At 48.6% G+C, this 19,704-nt stretch overlaps 1 protein-coding gene across 3 annotated transcripts in view; it reads right to left on the bottom strand.

Annotated features, from left to right (window-relative positions):
• TTC12 (tetratricopeptide repeat domain 12) overlaps positions 1 to 11,208 on the bottom strand; it is a 28,236-nt gene extending 17,028 nt beyond the window's left edge. Inside the window, exons 1-9 of one of the 3 annotated variants that reach the window (XM_060695023.2) lie at positions 10,944 to 11,208; positions 8,389 to 8,543; positions 7,265 to 7,295; positions 6,444 to 6,521; positions 5,396 to 5,517; positions 4,510 to 4,569; positions 2,784 to 2,855; positions 1,196 to 1,256; positions 817 to 1,005 (exon numbers count right to left, since the gene is read on the bottom strand). In XM_060695023.2, the coding sequence (XP_060551006.2) occupies positions 817 to 1,005; positions 1,196 to 1,256; positions 2,784 to 2,855; positions 4,510 to 4,569; positions 5,396 to 5,517; positions 6,444 to 6,521; positions 7,265 to 7,295; positions 8,389 to 8,543; positions 10,944 to 11,004 (829 nt within the window). In that variant the 5' untranslated portion in view covers positions 11,005 to 11,208. The remainder of the gene's footprint in view (positions 1 to 816; positions 1,006 to 1,195; positions 1,257 to 2,783; positions 2,856 to 4,509; positions 4,570 to 5,395; positions 5,518 to 6,443; positions 6,522 to 7,264; positions 7,296 to 8,388; positions 8,544 to 10,943) is intronic. The other 2 variants (XM_087875985.1, XM_087875986.1) reach the window with 2 other exon arrangements.
• Between the last annotated feature and the right edge of the window lie 8,496 nt (positions 11,209 to 19,704).

The following is a 19,704-nucleotide window of genomic DNA, read 5'->3' as shown; positions in this document are numbered from 1 at the left end:
CCTTCAGAGGGAAGCAAACATCTTGCTAGCGGCTGAAACTCAGGGTGAAAAGTTGAGGGTGGAGCATTTTCCTGGTGTCTGGGTAAGATCCTTGTTTTTGGGCCCTTAGTAAAATGGCCTTCTGGGACACTGGGAAAATGGGGGTCCTGTCCAGTCTGGGGCTGTTGTGGCTCCGTTACCTGAGCCTGTGTCATCGGCAGGAGAGGACTCCGAGAGTGAAGGAGAGGAGTTGGCAAGGCCTCCCTCTCCAGGACCCTCCTCTCTGGCAATGCCTTCGGTGTCCACCGAAGGGCAAGAGATAGGGCCGGGGCCAAGCATGTCCACGCAGCCACAGATGGACAGTGATGAGGGCAATGAGTCTTGGCTGGATCCACGGCAGCGTCGCAGAGATAAGCGCGCGCAACAGAAGAAAAGGCGTGCCCGAGATTAGGCTGAGTCACTGGACCACACCCCACAGGATATAAAAGGGAGTGTGGTGGCCAGTCAAACCTTGTGACAAACAAAGCTGAAAGCTTCCACGCCATTCTGCATTGCCGGACTTTTGCTTTAAGACTTTGCTGGATTATCTCTGGACTTGATTGACTCTGTAATTATTGAGCTGTTTTCCTTTGATGTACCAGAAGTGGGGAGAAGTTATCTCTCCTCTTCGTAAGTAATAAACTCTTGGCAGGCAGCCACTAGGTTGTTGCCAAGTTACGTTATCTTAAGGAAAAGGATTTTGCCGGCTGGTTTGGTCTTTAACTCCTGAACGTCTGTTGGTGTGTGTGCGTGTGGTTGGGGACAGAACAGGGGCTGCTTCTTCTATGGGGCACTCACCGGCTTGAACCAGGTCGGTCAGAAGCCGAATGCCTCCTGCATAATAGAGAGGGTCCTGATCTGGCTTGCTGAGTTTCTGAAGCATCTCATTCACGGCAATGGCGGCGAGTTTCCCAGACTTGAGATCCTCTGATGCTTCCTCCTCCTCGTGAAGTCTTTTCTCTTCCAGGTCTATTTCATTGATGCAATCTGGCGATGGGAAAAAGATAGAATTGACCGGCGGGAAGAGGAAAAAGGTGGGATGAAAGGAAGCGAGGTTAATGACATCATCCTGACTCGAAGGAATTGCCGGTCCCGTTATTCGGGAGATCCGTTTGGTCTTCCGGTGATTAGCCGGACAAGGGCCAGCGGGGTGAGGTGGAAAATCTGGGCGTTTTACCTTTGCACAGCTTCTCCTTCTGAGGATCGATTTCTAAAATCTTCAGGTAGCACTCTCTGGCCTGGAAGCAGGAGGGAGAAATGTCAGCAGGAATGAAGAAAAAAGGAGAAAAAAGGAGAAAAAAGGAGGAAAAAAGGAGAAAAAAGAATGCAGGAAGAAACAATAAAGAAAAGACTGAAATGGCAAAACTGACTACTCTGATTAAGTAAGTACTTTTCTTTCCACATGGAAACTGCTTCTGGATTTTGTGCTTGATGTGGGAAAAAAAGAATGTAACTTTGACTTCGGGTTTTACAGCTTAGATGGATGGATCTTTTATAGAAATGACTTGTCTATATTATTATGGAAAATTGAAGTTTTATTTTATTGCAAGAGAGAGAGAGAGAGTCGGAAGCCAGTGCTTCTTTTCCTTCTCTTTTTCCTACCCACTTCCCTTCCCTCTTTCCCCTCCTTCCCTAATGTTCCCCTGTTTACTTTTATGCTTTGTATTTTATAATACTTAATAATTTAATAAAAACATGTTTGAAAAATGCAAGAAAAGGCTTGGCCCCAGGGCTGGCATGAGAGACAAATGCATCTTGCTGAAATCCAAATTCCGGGTCTGACAATTTACCCCCCTGAGGACAATCCTACAAATGCAGGTTTTTCTCCCAAGCAGCTAAGACTCAACCATTCTCTCTTGGGGGTTTTTCTCCCAAAGGTTGGAGTCACCAGAAGTTTAAAATTAAAGGGTTTGCTAAGAGTTTAGTCAACACAAAGAGCCTTGGTAGTACAGTGGTCTAAGGCACCCTGTTATTAAGCTGGTTATTAAGACCAGCTGCCTGCAATTACTGCAGGTTCGAATCTCCCCAGGCTCAAGGTCGACTCAGCCTTCCATCCTTTCTAAGGTAGGTGAAATGAGGACCCAGTTTGTGGGGGGCAATAAGCTGACTTTGTATAAATATACAAAAGGATGAAGGCTATTGCTTAGCGCATTGTAAGCCGCCCTGAGTCTCCGGAGAAGGGCGGCATTATAAATCAAATTAAAAAAAAAAAACACGCTAGGGGTAAAGGCATCTGTCTTACCAATTCTGAGCCTGATTTCTTGAGGACTACCTCCTTGGAGTACCTACTTAATCTTCAGACCCGTGAGCAGAATTCTGCAGCTCTAAGACCAACGGAGTCCCACTTGCCCATGAATAAACTCATATTCACACAATACAGGTAGCCCTCGACTTACAACCGTTTGTGCAGCAACTGTTCAAAGTGACGGCGGCACTGAAAAAAGACACTTATAACTAGTCCTCATGCTTATGGCCATCGCAGCATCCCTATGGCCATGTGAGTAAAGTTAAGGCCCGGGGGTCATGGGATTGCCGTCTGGGACCTTCCCTGCCAGCAAAGTCAAAGGGGGAAGCCAGATTCTCTTGATGACCAGGTTTCGTGATTCGTTTAACCACCGTGCCAAAAAAAAAAAAGAGAGAGAGAGAAAAGGTCGTATGGCTCACTTAACAACCTCCTTGCTTAGCAATGGAAATTCTGGTTGTAAGTCGAGGACTACCTGCCATAACTTGGTATTGCGCAGACTCTGAGCCCGGAGAGGTCTCACCTGATGGAAGGACTTCTTGGCCAGGTACGCCTTTCCCATATGGAAGAGAGCCTTGGTGCATTTCTCATCGCACTGTGTTAAAGAGAAGCGCTTAGCATAAGTCACGCATGGCCATGTCCCTGATTAAGGGCTACGAAAAGGGCATCGGGGCTCTTGTGGGCTGGTGGGTGGGTGGTGTTAAAAACATCAAGGCGGGGGCTACAGCTGCGTGGCTGAAGGAGGGCAACACATGTGTGTAAAAAGGGGATCCTGGCTGTGTGGTTCTGACTGCCGTCTTGCCTTTTCTGGCTGCCTCTGGGGCCATCTCGCCACAGCCAACCCTCTGCGGGACAAGAGTTACACGGATACCAAAGAAATAGTGGGAAAGAAACATTAAAGAAAGGATGCGAAAGGAGGGACAGAATGAAATGTGAATGGCAGCAATTGAAATATTTTTTCAATTTATTTTAAATAAATAAATAGAATTATTAAATTGTCCCGCAGCGAGTTGTCGGCGGTGAGTTGACCGCAAGTTGTCCATGACAAGTTGCCTGTGGTGAGTTGGCCATGGCGAGTTGGCCGCAGCAAGTTGGCCGCAGCAAATTGCCCATAACAAGCTGGCCATGACAAGTTGCCTGTGGTGAGTTGGCCATGACAAGCTGGCCATGGCGAGTTGGCTGTGGCGATTTGGCCATGGTGAGTTGGCCATGACAGGTTGGCCATGACAAGTTGCCTGTGGTGAGTTGGCCATGACAGGTTGGCCATGACAGGTTGGCCATGACAAGTTGCCTGTGATGAGTTGGCCATGGCGAGTTGGCCACAGCAAGTTGGCCATGACAAGCTGGCCATGGCGAGTTGGCCATGGTAAGTTGGCTATGACAGGTTGGCCATGACAAGTTGCCTGTGGCGAGTTGACCATGGTGAGTTGGCCATAGCAAATTGGCCATGACAGGTTGGTCATGGCGAGTTGGCCACAGCAAGTTGGCCATGACAAGCTGGCCATGGCGAGTTGGCTGTGGTGAGTTGGCTGTGGTGAGTTGGCCATGACAGGTTGGCCATGACAAGTTGCCTGTGGCGAGTTGGACATGGTGAGTTGGCCATGACAGGTTGGCCATGACACGTTGGTCATGGCGAGTTGGCCACAGCAAGTTGGCCATGACAAGCTGGCCATGGCGAGTTGGCCATGGTAAGTTGGCTATGACAGGTTGGCCATGACAAGTTGCCTGTGGCGAGTTGACCATGGTGAGTTGGCCATAGCAAATTGGCCATGACAGGTTGGTCATGGCGAGTTGGCCACAGCAAGTTGGCCATGACAAGCTGGCCATGGCGAGTTGGCTGTGGTGAGTTGGCCATGACAGGTTGGCCGCAGCAAGTTGGCCATGGTGAGTTGGCCATAGCAATTTGGCCATGACAGGTTGGTCATGGCGAGCTGGCCACAGCAAGTTGGCCATGGTGAGTAGGCTGTGGTGAGTTGACCACAGCAAGATGACTGTAGCAAGTTGTCCCATCCTGACCTCTGACACCTCCTGCGGACACCTTTCAATGGTGGCAGCTGGTTACCGAAAACCGAAGGTGTTTCAGCCCTTCTAGAAAATTACTATTTACTTTATATTCTCCAGCATCAGACCATACAGGCCAATTCAGACGATTGCCAGGATGCCACCCTGCCACTCAGAGCCCAGATCCTTCCCTGGGCCGATTCTGCCCCTCTCACGGAGGGCAGGGAATGAAGGCAGGCGACCCTTACCCTCAACGCCCAGCTGCAGTCGTAAATGGCTTTCTCGTACTTCCGCAACTTGATGTAGGCCTGATGCAAAAATAAACCCGGAGAAGCATGTTAAGTGGACGTGGTGCTGTGCCCTTCAAAATGCCAACCGTTCCGCCTGGGCATTCCTGGCAGGAGAACCGAGTCGTTCACCAGCCAAACTGCCAGGAAACCTGGATGGACTGGTTGCAGCTGGCAGCCACAGTGGTCGCACAGCTGGCTCAAAACGTTGTATAGTATTTTCAGAAAAAAATATATTTAGAAGAAAATAAGATGGAAGGTTGTGGCTAAACTACTGCAAATCCAGGTCTCTAGGGAAACTTGTTCTGTTCCACTTACCATATTTTTCAAAGTATAAGACACACTCCCCTCCCCCCCCCCCGTAAAAAAGGGTGAAAATGTAGCCCTGCCCAACTGCCAGCCCCCACCGTTTGGCCTCTGCCTCCCAGCAATTTGCCTCCTTCCAGCAAACAGCAAACAGCTTGTTTCAGCTTCAGCGCAGCCTGAGTAGCACAAGCAGCTGATTGTCGGTTGGACTGGCCTCCCAACCATCAGCTGTTGCAGGCTGCAGGGATTGCCATAGCCTATTGCCGCCTCCCCACGCCCTGTTTTCGGCCTTCGTACTCCATTCCACTCCCCCATGGAATGGGCAATAGGCAATGGCAACAGTCCCACCCCTTGGCGGGACTGATAGACAGGAACTTTTAACTGATGCCTTTTGCTACTTGGGAAGGGGCCTTCATGTGACCCATCAAAGCAGCAGCCGTATCCTGAAGGCAGGACCCCCAGCAGGAGCCAGTAACTAGGATGCCAAGACCCCAGAGGAAGGGGCCGCCTCTTCGAAATGGATGAAGGCAGGCACACTGACCTGGGCTCGATTGGTGTACAAGGCTAGCATGTCCTTCTGTTTCTTCAGGCCTTCCGTGTAGTTTTGCACAGCCGAAGCGTAGTCCCCTTGGCTGAAGGCGTCATTCCCCTTCTCTTTCAGGGCTGCGGGAAAGCGGAATAACCAAAGGCATCTTTTTAAAAAAGTCACGTTGTTGCAGTGAGAATGGCCTCGGCTTGGAGCTTGGGAAGTTGGAGGAGAGCGTGAAAAGGCATGGGACAACTTGCTGGAGGACAATTCAACAATTCAATGTAATTATTTAAAATAATTAAAACATTATTTTTTGTCCCTCCTTTGGCATCAGTTCCTTAACAATAAAAGTAAAGGTTCCCCTCGCACATATGTGCTATAGTCGTTCCCGACTCTAGGGGGCGGTGCTCATCTCCATGTCAAAGCCGAAGAGCCAGCGCTGTCTGAAGAAGATGTCTCCGTGGTCATGTGGCCGGCATGACTCAACGCCAAAGGCGCATGGAACGCTGTTCCCTTCCCACCAAAGGTGGTCCCTATTTTTCTACTTGCATTTTTTACCTGCTTTCGAACTGCTAGGTTGGCAGAAGCTGGGACAAGTCATGGGAGCTCACCCCGTCATGCGGCACTAGGGATTCGAACTGTTGAACTGCCGACCTTCCGATCAACAAGCTCAGCGTCTTAGCCACTGAGACACAGTGTCCCTCTCCTTAACAATACTATGGCACTATTTTTTTTTTTTTCAGTATTAGCAGAGCTTTGGTCCCGCAGCGAGTTGGCCCATAGCCAGTTGACTGCAAGTTGTCGTACACCCCAAGAGCCGTCAATTTCTGCTGGTGTTGTTGAACTGTAAGAGCCTCTGACTGCTGTCTGTTGAGCTGCAACGATGCTCTGAGATCAAGCAAGCGAGCCTTGATGGTTCACCAAGCTGCTGGAGGCTTGAATTGCCCTGCGGAAGCTTTGCCAGGAGCCGAGATCCATGGGGGGGTCGAGGCTCAGGGTGATTGTTTCTAGCCAAGGAGCTCCAGCAGCTGCTTCTGCTGAAGCCCAGTCCGACCCTCACCATTTGCAGAGGCCTCGTTGTCTTTCCTCCTTCTGGCTCGCTCCTGGGCATCCTTCTCTAAAGCCGTCAGGAAGCTCTCTAGAAGTCAGCAAAGCAAAGAGGGAAATTCAGTCCAAAGGTTGTAAAAAGAAAGACAAATTACAGAGCAAAGTCATTTCGGAGATACGAAGTGGAAAGCTACACAGGCCGTTTCATTAAGGTGGCAGCCAATTAGAACGGGAGTCCAGAGGTTTCCGTTTACAAGAGAGAGACAGAATGCAGAGGGAGAATTTAGCTCCTGCTCTGGAAAAGAAAAGGAAAGGAAAGGAAAGGAAAGGAAAGGAAAGGAAAGGAAAGGAAAGGAAAGGAAAGGAAAGGAAAAGGAAGGAAAGAAAAGAAAAAGCAACATTTCTAAAAGAGAGGAGCTGTCTAATTTCAGGCTAATGGAGTGATTAATATATCCTGAATCAGACCTTCCAGCCAACGAAGGACGTAAGATAATTAATGCATTTAGGAGCTCACTGGGCCCAGTTCTGATTTTAAAGACGGGAAAAAAAACCTTCCTCCGCAGTTATGCAAGAGGCCAAGCCAGGTCCAAGGAGGGCTGGGAGGCTCTTCTCCCACCCCCTGTGCAGGCAGAAGGGCAGGCAGAGACCCCAGGGGCTTCCGGGAGACCATGGGCTGCTTCATTCCAACGGCCAGCCATGGCTGACGCTCTCCCTCCATGCCGCCTCCCAGCAGAGAAGAAGCAGGAGCCAAGCCTCCCTTGAGCTTCGCTGGTTCACGAGGTCTGGGAAGAGACTGGCCCACAGGACACGCAAGAACTCCACTTCCAAACACACCTGCCATCGTTTCCTCTTGACTCGGCAATCCCTAGAAGAAGGGGAAGGAAAGCCCAAAGTCAGCTGGAGGCTGTGGGAAGGAAGGAAGTAAGGAAGGAAGGAAGGAAGGAGGGAGGGAGGGAGGGAGGGAGGGAGGGAGGAGGAAGATGTGGAAGGGAGGAAGGAAGTAAGGAGGGAGGAAGAAGAGAGGAAGGAAGGAGGGAGGGAGGGAGGAAGATGTGGAAGGGAGGAAGGAAGGAAGGAAGGAGGGACGGAGATGTGGAAAGGAGGAAGAAAGGAAGGAAGGAAGGAAGGAGGGTGGGAGGGAGGGAGGGAGGAGGGAGAGAGGAAGATGTGGAAGGGAGGAAGGAAGGAAAGAAGGAGGGAGGGAGGGAGGAAGATGTGGAAGGGAGGAAGAAAGAAAGGAGGGAAGAAAGGAGAGAGGGAGGGAGATGTGGAAGGGAGGAAGAAAGGAAGGAAGGAAGGAGGGTGGGAGGGAGGGAGGAGGGAGGGAGAAAGATGTGGAAGGAAAGAAGGAAGGAAGGGGGAAGGGAGGGAGAGGGAGGGAGGGGTCAGGTTCAATTATTTCACTAATTAGACCAATTAATTATCTTTCGAGGCGACCCACAGGTTTGGTGGCTAGACCAGAAGCCCCAGACTAAAAACCCGCAGCAAGAGGAGGAGGGGGAGGCGAGGGGAAGCCTCTTGGTGCTCAGAGCGAGTTCGGGGACGTCTCCCCGAAGGACACCCCCCCCCTCTCAAAGTTGATCCGAGCCTGAAGGAGACTTTGCCTTATTCTGCATGACAAAAACATTAAGTGAGAAAAATGAACCGGGCTCATTTTTCAGAGCCACTTAAAACGCCACCGCACAGCTAACGCAAGACCTCAAAATGTGTTTCCAAAGCTGTCAAAGTTAATTCCAGTCAATAACCTTAAAAATCCACAAAGGTGGAATGAAAACAAGCCAAAGGCAAACCGATCGGACGGAAAAATCGATGCGGCCCAGAGTTTTGCAGTCATTCCAATTGGGCCGATGGCAGCGGCTGGCAGATGCTTTCCGTGGCATTAATGGAAGACCAATTTATACTTTGTAGGAGAACCTTTCAAAAAAAAAAAGGGGGGTTCTGGAAGGGCCAAGGATTACCATCGAGGGCCGCGTGTTGATGACCGTCCTGTCCACTTTGGGCTTCGGCTTCTTTCTGTCCTTCTCCGACACGGACCGGAGTCTCTTCTCCGTATCCTCCATGGCTTTTTCCTGGATGGCGGGATCTGCGGACTTCAGGCCTTCAATCAAGGCAGCTAAGAAAGGTGGGTTTTTAAAAGGCAAAGAGGGTCATTTAGAAACGGGGGGAAAAGAAAAGAGGAGTCAGGAGTTCTAAGCTCCTTAGCCAAAGGAGGTCAAAAAAGTCAAGATGGCCACTGCAATGGAAGCTCAGCGCACTTGATCATTGTGGACTCGATGCCCGGTGGGGGAGCACCTCGGCTTCAAATACCCCCCCACACACACACACACCAATATCCCTCACCATGCAAGGAGTGGGGGAACAGAAGGGAAAATGGACCACTGGGTGATCTCCCTGAAGGGTGGGTGGGGCAGAGGACTTCTGAAACCGAAGATGAAATCTGAAGATCCCAAGGATCAGAAAAGAGCCAGGTGGGTAAAGCAATAATGGAATAAAGATTTAGTGAGCATAATGAAACATAAATATATTTGAATTATATTGTTAATAGTGAGGATTTAGGGTAAGAATTGTTGTATTATGAGTTATTAATTGAATTAAGAATTAAGGTGGGTTAATAGAAGCGTTAGTGTTTTGATTAAGTAAATAAGTTAATTTTTTTTTAGTGTTTTGATTAAGTTAAGTTGATTTTTTTTAAAAGATGGTATTAGTTGTATATGTGATCTAAGATTTAGAAATAAGTGCTATAGCAAAATAGACTAGATAAAATTTTGTTAAAGATTTTTGTTAAAAATTGAACCAAGGGATGACCAGATCAAAGCTCTGTTCCGAAAGGATATAATTTGTATGTTTGGGAAAAAAAAAAATTGCAAAGAAAAGAAAAAAAGAAAAGAAAAGAAAAGAGCCTTGGTAGTACAGTGGTCTAAAGCACCGTGTTATTAAGACCAGCTGCCTGCAATTACTGCAGGTTCGAATCTCTCCAAGGCTCAAGGTTGACTCAGCCTTCCATCCTTTCTAAGGTAGGTAAATTGAGGACCCGGTTTGTGGGGGCAATAAGCTGACTTTGTATAAATATACAAAAGGATGAAATATATACAAATATACAATTGCTTAGCGCATTGTAAGCCGCCCTGAGTCTCTGGAGAAGGGCGGCATATAAATCTAATTAAAAAAAAGAACAGAAAAGAAAAGAAAAAAGAAAAGAAAAGAAAAGAAAAGAAAAAGCAATCCAGCCGGAGACCCTTCCCCTCTAATCCTGGCGCCCACCAAGGAGGGGCTTCTCCTCTATCCTAGCAAAGAAGGACCCAGGCAGACCCCCCCATCCAACCCCCCACCCAGCCTCCTGCAATGCCTCCAAGGCAGAGAAGGGGCTGCCTCGGGTGGGCTTCCCTGCCTTTAGCCTCCTGGGGAGACCCCTGGCTCATGGAGCCTGGATAGCTCAACAGACACAGCTCTGTAATTTAAGACCAGCTGCCTGCAATTAAAGTAAGATCGAATCTCACCAGGCTCAAGGTCGACTCAGCCTTCCATCCTTTCTAAGGTGGGTAAATTGAGGACCCAGTTTGTGGGGGCAATAAGCTGACTTTGTATAAATATACAAAAGTATGAAGGCTTTTGCTTAACGCATTGTAAGCCGCCCTGAGTCTCCGGAGAAGGGCGGCATATAAATCAAATTAAAAGAGAAGAAAAGAAAGCAATCCAACCGGAGACCCTTCCCCTCTAATCCTGGTACCCACCAAGGAGGGGCTTCTCCTCTATCCTAGCAAAGAAGGACCCAGGCAGACCCCCCATCCAACCCCCCACCCAGCCTCCTGCAATGCCTCCAAGGCAGGGAAGGGGCTGCCTCCGGTGGGCTTCCCTGCCTTTAGCCTCCTGGGGAGACCCCTGGCTCATGGAGCCTGGATAGCTCAACAGACAGAAGCACTGTAATTTAAGACCAGCTGCCTGCAATTAAAGTAAGATCGAATCCTGCCAGGCTCAAGGTTGACTCAGCCTTCCATCCTTTCTAAGGTAGGTGAAATGAGGACCCAGTTTGTGGGGGCAATAAGCTGACTTTGTATAAATATACAAAAGTATGAAGGCTTTTGCTTAACGCATTGTAAGCCGCCCTGAGTCTCCGGAGAAGGGCGGCATATAAATCAAATTAAAAGAGAAGAAAAGAAAGCAATCCAACCGGAGACCCTTCCCCTCTAATCCTGGTACCCACCAAGGAGGGGCTTCTCCTCTATCCTAGCAAAGAAGGACCCAGGCAGACCCCCCATCCAACCCCCCACCCAGCCTCCTGCAATGCCTCCAAGGCAGGGAAGGGGCTGCCTCGGGTGGGCTTCCCTGCCTTTAGCCCCCTGGGGAGACCCCTGGCTGATTGGGGGGGGGCTGCAGAAATGCCCCAACCCAGGAAAGCCAAGTCAGATTTTTTTTTGGGGGGGGGGTGTCTTGCAAGAGACCCCTCCTCAAGCAGAGAGAGCCTGGGGGGGGGACCCTCGTGTCTCCCCCCTACCCAGGACCAAGCCGGGCTCACCGACTTCATCCACGTCCCGCAAGAAGCCCTGCAGCTCCCGCTCCTCCCGCCGCCCGGACATCCTTCTCCTCCGCTCCGCTGGGGCTGAGCTGCACCGGTTGGACAGCCGCAGCGCTGCCAGGAAAAGTCCCCGGGAGCGTCTGCCGTCGCCCCGGCAACCGCGGGCGGGGCTATGCAAAACTCCGGCAGCCGTGGGCGGGGCTATGCAAAACTCCGGCAACCGTGGGCGGGGCTATGCAAAACTCCGGCAACCGTGGGCGGGGCTATGCAAAATTGTTGGGCGGGGGAAGGAGACGCTTGCCGCAGAATCCCCTCCTCTCGGGGCGGGAGGGCGGGGCTATGCAAAACTCCGGCAACCGCGGGCGGGGCTATGCAAAGTTGTTGGGCGGGGGAGGGAGACGCTTGCCGCAGAATCCCCACCTTTCGGGGCGGGGCTATGCAAAACGCGGTAGGCGAGCGCGAGGCACGGCGGGTAAGAGGCTGCTCGCTGGCCATTGGTGGAAAGGGGGCGCCTGCAATTCCCACCAGCTCCGCGCAGGGGCTGCTGGGAGCTGAAGTTTCGAATCACGCGCTTGCCTACAGCTCCCAGAGTTCCCAGCCACACCAAAGGCTTGCGGGGGGGGAAGGCTTTCTAGCTTGGGATTCTGGGAGTTGAAGTCCAGGCGTCTTTAAAGTGACCGCCTTTCAATTCAGGCTGGATCTCTCCATGCTGTAATTCTCGCAAATTCAATGGGAACTTTATTGATTTAAACATCTGGATTTCTCTGAACATCTCAAGCAGAATTTCTTCCTTGCTTCAGACTTGGCCTCCTCTGAGCAGCAAATAATAATTACAAATTTTCTATTCTTTTATTAAGGGACCACCTCCCAAAAAGTTCCCCCATCAAGGCTTAAAGCAGAGGTCTGCAAACTTTGCAAACTTGGCAGCCTTAAGACTTGTGGACTTCAACTCCCAGAATTCCTCAGCCAGCTGGGGAATTCTGGGAGTTGAAGTCCACAAGTCTTAAAGCTGCCAAGTTTGGGGACACCTGCTGTAGATGGACAAAAAAGAAAAACAATGAAACCCCAAAAGCCAAAGAGCCAAAGGAAGAAAAAAAACCCCCCACCTTAAGATGACCAAAGAAGTTGAAGTCCACAAGTCTTAAAGCTGCCAAGTTTGAAGACCTCTGGCTTAAAGAAATGCAAACACCCCTGAAGCAAAGCAAATTTTAGACCAGGAATCCTAAAACTCCTGTCTTAGGCCAGTTACTGCTTAAAAAACCCCCAGGAGTGTCAATCTTAGGTTGAAACAATGAACAATTCATCTACCCTTCTTTGTTTTCCATTGTGCCCAACAGAAATGCCAGAAGTAGCTGGTTGCATGGTTTAAGAACTGTAACCTGATAAAGCAGAACACAATTAAAAAGTAAAGAACAAATTGAGTCCCTATGTTACATCTTTGCCTTTGAACCAGTGGTGGGATTCAAGTAATTTAACAACTGGTTCTCTGCCCTAATGATTTCTTCCAACAACCAGTGTGCCAAACTGCTCAGAAAGTTAACAACCGGTTCTCCCGAAGTGGTGCGAATCCCACCACTGCTTTGAACCAATGAATGGACAGATTTTGGCCAAAAGAAGGTGACCTTTCTGTCCAGGCAGGACAGGAGGACACAATCTGTTGCTTTTAGCTGAGAAAAACCCACCTTTCTGGCCTAGATAATCATATACAAGGTAAAGGTTTCCCTGTCCAGTCGCGTCCGACTTTAGGGGCAGGTGTTCATCTCCGTTTCTTGGCCGAGGGAGCCGGCATTGTCCAAAGACAATTTCCATGCTCATGTGGCCAGAAGGGCTTTAGACCAAGGTGCACGCAATGCTGTTACCTTCCCACCGAAGTGGTACCTATTTATCTACTCGCATTTGCATGTTTTCGAACTGTTAGGTGGGCAGGAGATGGAGAAGGAATGGGAACTCACCTCGTTGCACAGTGCTTGAACCTGTGTAGGAAGAAATATCCTTCTGGTTTCAGCTCCAAGTGGGGAAAAAGACACTGGAAACATGGAGACTGCTTGGAAAGATGGTTTAATGGTGGACGGGATCACATGGTTTGAGTTCCTGAACAGAAAAAGGGGGCAAATACAGTAAATCCTCGGGATTTTATGCTGTCTCTGGCTTTGAATTTCCTGGGACCCCGAAAGAGTATCCTGATTGGTTGTCAGAATCCCAGAGGGTGGGGGTCTTAGCTAGCCTTGCTGGCTGATGTAATCTTCCCAGGTGCCATGTGGTGAGTTTCTGTTGCTGTATGGGTCCTATTGTGTTAGTTTCTGTTGCTAGATGGGTCCTATTGTGTTGCAGATGATGGTCCATTGACAAAGATTGAGTGTCTGCCTCTGGCCCATTGACAAAGGGTGGGGGCAGGAAGATGGGAGCTGCTTCATCTTTAAAACATGCTTCTCTATTTATCATCCAGGGAAACATAATATTTTGCCTTTTTAATATTTCCCAAAATATTTCATTCCTCTAGGAAAGGGGTGGGTGCTAACTTCTTACACCTGGGCTGTCATTTTTTCATCTGACAGGCTCAGCTTCTTAACCACTGAGCCATCGTGCCCTCCCTCTAGATATTCCTATACAGAACAGCAATTCTTATGAATCAATGTTCTTTAAAATGTAACCTGTAACTTATACATATATATTTGACTTCCTGAAACCTTACAAAATTGACTATTTCTTCCCATCATACCTGTACTGTAGTACTAAGGGCGCCTTCTATATAATTTTATTGTTATCCATGTATGGCCTCTTCTATGCCATACGCTAAATAAATAAATAAACTTGAACGAAGCAGTTAAAAGACAAACAGCGGTAGGTAGAGGCAACGGAGAATGGATAACAATGAAGAATGGATGCTGGGTCCCCTCACCTGCCACTAGATGGCGGTAGCAGCCCATTTAACCATCAGCTCATGTAACCAGTCTTCATTCTTGTGGCTGTTTTATAGAGAGCTACGGAGGAGGACTTTTTCTCCCTTCTCCCCAACTTTGGATTCACAAGCCATCAGCAAAGGTTACTTAACCCAGCAAGGAATGGGCAGCCCCAAATGCTTCAGATCTGATCAACAACAGCCGCAGCAGAAGCTTAACCTGTGGAGTGGAAAACAAAACGGGATTACAAAACTGTCCACCAGATGGCGTGTGTGGCTGATACAGTGTTTTCAACCTTATGACTTGTGGACTTCTGAATTCTGGGAGTTGAAGTCCATAGGTCACAAAGTTGTCAAGACTGGAAAACAATGGGCTAACATGTGCAAACACTTGAAAGAATAGAGTGGAGTGGAGTGGAGTGGAGTGGAGTGGAGTAGAGTAGAGTAGAGTAGAGTAGAGTAGAGTAGAGTAGAGTAGAGTAGAGTAGAGTAGAGTAGAGTAGAGTAGAGTGGGATGGGATGGGATGGGATGGGATGGGATGGGATGGGATGGGATGGGATGGGATGGGATGGGATGCAGTATAGAATGGAATGGAATGGAATGGAATGGAATGGAATGGAATAGAATAGAATAGAATAGAATAGAATAGAATAGAATAGAATAGAATAGAATAGAATAGAATAGAATAGAATAGAGAATAATGGTATGGAAAGAATAGAAAAGAAATACAGAATAGAATAGTAGAATAGAATAGAAGAGAATAGAAGAGAATAGAAGAGAATAGAAGAGAAGAGAATGGAAGGGAATGGGATGGGATGGGATGGGATGGGATGGGATGGAATAGAATAGAAGAGAAGAGAAGAGAAGAGAAGAGAAGAGAAGAGAAGAGAAGAGAAGAGAAGAGAATGGAAGGGAATGAAAGGGAATGGGATGGGATGGGATGGGATGGGATGGGATGGGATGGGATGGGATAGAATAGAATAGAATAGAATAGAATAGAATAGAATAGAATAGAATAGAATAGAATAGAATAGAATAGAATAGAATAGACAGGTAGTAAAAAAAAAACAACGGATTTCAACACTGACACAATTCCTTTCGGCCACACGATTCCTTTCACAGCACAGCAGGAAAGTAGAAAACTGGCTTTGGGTAAGGGATTTGTGGGGCAAGAGAATACCAGGAAGAGAAGGAGGGGAATAAACCAAAAATTAGGTAGTCCTCGACTTACAAGAGTTGGTTTAGTGACTGTTCAAAGCTACAATGGCATTGAGAAAAAAAAGTGATTTATGACCATCTTTCACACGTATGACCGTTGCTGCATCCCCATGTTCCACCTGATCAAAATTTGGATGCTTGGCGATCTCGCGATCCACTTTTGCGACCGCTGGACAAGCAAAAAGTCCACGGGGGGAGCCAGATTCACTTAAGAATCGTGGGAGGAACAACTGCAGCGATGCACCAGACAACTGTGGCAAGAAAGGAGGCAAAACTCACTCAACCAATGTCTCACTTAGCAACAGACATTTTGGGCTGAACATTGTCGTCGTAGGTCGAGGACTAACGGTAAGCAGATCCCGCATTGCTTAGATGCTGGAGCTCCGAAAAATAATCCCTGAGCTAAAAATGTGATGCAAAGCATTTGGCTACACAATGTGGCATCTTTGGGAACCCCGAAAACTACGCCCTGGATGGGCACCAGAGTCTTACCTTTAGCGTAAGGCAAAGGGTGTCTACAGTCAGCAGGCATCGCCTTCAAAAGTCCTACAGCCAATGCCACCACAGCCCCATAGGGCCCAAGCTCAAAGCACACCCCAAGGAGATCTTGCACATTAGCTCGTGTTTGGATGTTTCTCTTCCTCCATTGAAGGACCTTGGATACGGCAGTTGTCCTCTGGAGTTCCATCAGCTCCTTGCAGGATCTACATATTTTTTGGAGTATAAGATGCACTTCCCCCCCCAAAAAAAGAGGGTGAAAATTTGGGTGCGTCTTATACGTCAAATGTAGCCCTGCCCACCCACCGGCCCCCACCCTTTGGCCTCTGCCTCCCAGCAATTTACCTCCTTGCAGCAAACAGCAAATAGCCCGTTTCCGCTTCAGCACAGCCTGATATTAGCACAAGCAGCTGATTGCCGGTTGGATCGGCCTCCCGATCCTCAGCTGTTTCAGGCTGCAGGGATTGCCATTGCCTATTGCCACGCGGGCCTCCGCTGTTTGCTGCAAGGAGGTAAATTGCTGGGAGGCAGATTTTATTTTTTCTTGTGCTAATCAGGCTGTGCTGAATGTCAACTTGCAAAGCTTTCAAGTTGCCATGAGCAGGAGGGAGGGAGAACTGATAGAGCTGATTGATTTCCCTAACCGAAGTGCATTCCATACATTCTTCCTGACCGCAATCAGAAGGAGGGTGTTGGATTTCACAGCCAGCCAAAGTGGTTAATTGGAGAATGTGATTTATGACATGGCCAGAGAGGAGGGGAGAGACAGGGTCATAGAGGAACGTAAATCTACGTGGGATTAGTTCTAACTGCATCCCAGTATTGCTGGAATGTTGCTCCTAATAAATGACTATATTTCCTTTGAAGTTTGGATCATGGCTCATGAATTAATTAGGGCATCTTTCGGAAACTTCACAGAGAAGCTGAAATGGGCTGTTTGCTGTAACGAGGCAAATTGCTGGGAGGCAGATTTTTTTCCCTTGTTTTCCTCCCCCCAAAAGGTAGGTGCGTCTTATAGTCCGGAGCGTCTCATACTCCGAAAAATATGGTAAGCGGTTCCTCCTTCTCATCTCTCCGTTTTGCTCCTTGCCCTGGAGACACCAGGCAACCATCCAGGTTGATCCTGGCCCGCTTGCAAGTAGGTAACAGCTAATGGTCTGAGAAGTATTAAAGAGGAATGGCAGGTCTCAAAACCCTTGAGCTTCCTGGACAGTGAGTGACAGGTCCCTTTCCCACCCTACACACCTCACTGCTGTTTGACAGGCCGGCCGGTTCCTTTCCCAACTTGGGGTTTTTAATTAGCCAATCATCCTGCAAAGCTGGCTGGGGAATTCTGGGAGTTGAAGTCCGCCAGGCTTAAAGTGGCCAAGGTTGGAGACCCCTCTTTTCAACCTCACCAGGTCAGTTCTTCTTCTCCATTTCTGGAAGGTCAAAAATAACCCATAAACTGAGATGGCCCCCAATTTAGCTGCATAGAGAGGGAAGGTTGGCAGGCTCGCTCCTTATCCTGGCCTCCTGGTTGGCTGGTGCAACCGGAGCTGTCCAGCTCGGGGTTGACCCCGAAGTTCTTTCTAAGAGCCAAAAATGCCTTTGGCTTTCTGATGGGGCTTTGTCTCCCTCCCTCAAGGACCTCTCATGCGCCCAGAGGACGATGCTTTTGAAAAGGGCACCATTATTGAAGTTGTCAGAAACAACTGTGATGAATGGGCTCAACCAAACCAACCTGGACACGGACTGTAATTTTGCAAGATACAAGCTGAACACAAACACATCTTGGGACACGAGAGGGTGGAGGGCTGATCTAAATTGACTGCTGGGGTTGGCAGGACCACCCTGGGGTCTCATGGAGAGTTGCCAAAACAGGGAAGCCAGACAAACCTTAGGCAAATAAGCTAACAGGAAACCAATCTTGGAAGCACTGAGATGACTCCCACCAAAACTGACAGTTGTTGTTAGTTGCGAAGTTGTGTCCAGCCCATCGCAATGCCATGGACAACGTTCCTCCAGGCCTTCCTCTCCTCTACCATCCCCTGGAGTCCATTTAAGCTCCTGCCGACTGCTTCAGTGACTCCATCCAGCCACCTCGTTCTCTGCCATCCCCTTCTTCTTTTGCCCTCCATCGTTCCCAGCATTCGGCTCTTCTGCAGTGAGTCCTTCCTTCTCATTAGGTGGCCAAAATATTTGGGTTTCATCTTCAGGATCTGGCCTTCTAAAGAGCGGTCAGTCAGGGTTGATCTCCTCTCGGACTGACCGGTTGGATCGCCTTGCAGTCCAAGGGACTCATCCAAGAACTGACAGTACAGGTCACTAATAGATAAACAGAGAGCAAACCCCACTCTCTCCTAGCACTGATGAGGTTATCTAGTTGTGAAACGTCTACAAGAAAAACAACCAAACTCAGAGAGTACCAGATCTAATCTACTTGACAAAATGGGCTTTGTCAATAGAGTTGCAAATCTTTTGGAAGCTGCCAGTCCCGGCACATCTAGAGGTGCCAGCTGAGCTTCTTGTTGTTTTCTTGCAAATGTTTTATAACCCAACTACTGTGTTTCCCTGAAAATAAGACCCTGCCTTATATTTTTTTGAACTCTGAAATACGTGCTTGGCCTTATTGCCATGCGCACAAAAGCCCAATTGGGCTTATTATCAGGGGACGTCTTATTTTGGGGGAAACAGGGTAGGTAACCTCAGAGAATGGGGTTTGCTCTCAAGTTTCCCTATTAGAGACCTGTCCTTTTGATGCTGATGGGAGTTGTCTTAGTGCTTCCTTGCTCATGCAACCCATAATATGCCTAGCAAAAAGCAAAGCCACCTGCGGAATATTTCCTTTCCCGGAACTGCCAGGTAAGACCAATGCAACAGAGGCTTACACAAAATCCTTTTTTTTTTTTTGGTAATTTTTATTTGAACACAAGTATTGTGACAGAATGCAAAGTCAAAATTCTCCATTAGTATCAGTATTTACATTGGTGAGAATGGCAATAAAGGTATGGTACCCCATGTTTCACTCGGTAAAAAGTTTTTTGTCTTTTGTTTCGTTTTTTTTTATAACAAGAGAGAAGGCCCCTGAAAGAGGAATGCTGGAGGAGGGGTGTGGGCAGAGGGTGGGGTGGGGTGGAGGAGAGCCACCGTCCCCCACTGCCAAAGTGAACCAGGGCTCCGAAAACTTTCCCAGAGACGGAGGAGGCGGGGGGTGGGTGGGTTTGGGGTGCAGAAGAAAATGCACAGTTGGAAACCAACAAATCTGAACCCCTTTTGGGTAGAAATCAAGCAAGTCATGTGCTATTATCTTCTCTTCCCCTTCCCTCCTAATATATTGCATGATAAAACACGTTTACTGTACTACAAGAAGTATGGATGCCAGATAGATAGATAGGTATGTATGGCGCATACATATCTAGATGTACACAGTGTAAACAGTGGGGCTGTTGGTCCCTCTTCAAAGTTTGTATCCCCTTAGAAAATAAAATTACACCAGTATAAACATAACATGGGCGCAAAGGCTCCGTTTTTTAAAAAATAAAAAGAGGGGAAGGAGGATGCCGTTTCTAAACGAAGCCCAGAATGACCCCCGAGTCGCCGTTCGCTCGTCAGGACATGGTGTCCTCTCCTTAAGGCAGGGGTCTCCAACCTTGGCAACTTTAAGACTTGTGGACTTCAACTCCCAGAATTCCTCAGTCAGCGAAGCTTCGCTAACTGAGGAATTCTGGGAGTTCAAGTCCACAAGTCTTAAAGTTGCCAAGGTTGGAGACCTAAGCCTTAAGGGATCTCCGGCTGATGTTCTCCAGAACATTCTTGAGTCCCAGAACAAGACTTCCTGCTCGGGAAGCGACATGGGTTTCCATGCATTCAGGAGCCCCACAACTTTCCTCCACAACACCATCTTCCCCCAAGGAAGGCAGGTTCTCCATCCAGGTGAGAGGAGCAGGAGGGGTCCCCAACTGGCTCCCTCTTAAACGGATGGACTGTGTGGGAAAAGAGGACATTTCCACCATCCTCATTTCTCTTGGCCTTCTTGGGAGCTGATGGGAGGTTTAAGGACATGGGGAGGGGTGGGATAAGGACTGACCAAATGGGCTTACCTTTCGGGAAACCTTTCAGGACCCCACTTCCCTCCCTCCCTAGCAACCCCCCCCCCGTACGTT

Source organism: Pantherophis guttatus, chromosome 9 (genome assembly GCF_059756535.1).
Source record: "Pantherophis guttatus breed Tessera chromosome 9, ASM5975653v1, whole genome shotgun sequence".
Taxonomy (NCBI): Eukaryota; Metazoa; Chordata; class Lepidosauria; order Squamata; family Colubridae; genus Pantherophis; species Pantherophis guttatus.
This window is presented reverse-complemented; position numbering and strand designations above follow the sequence as displayed.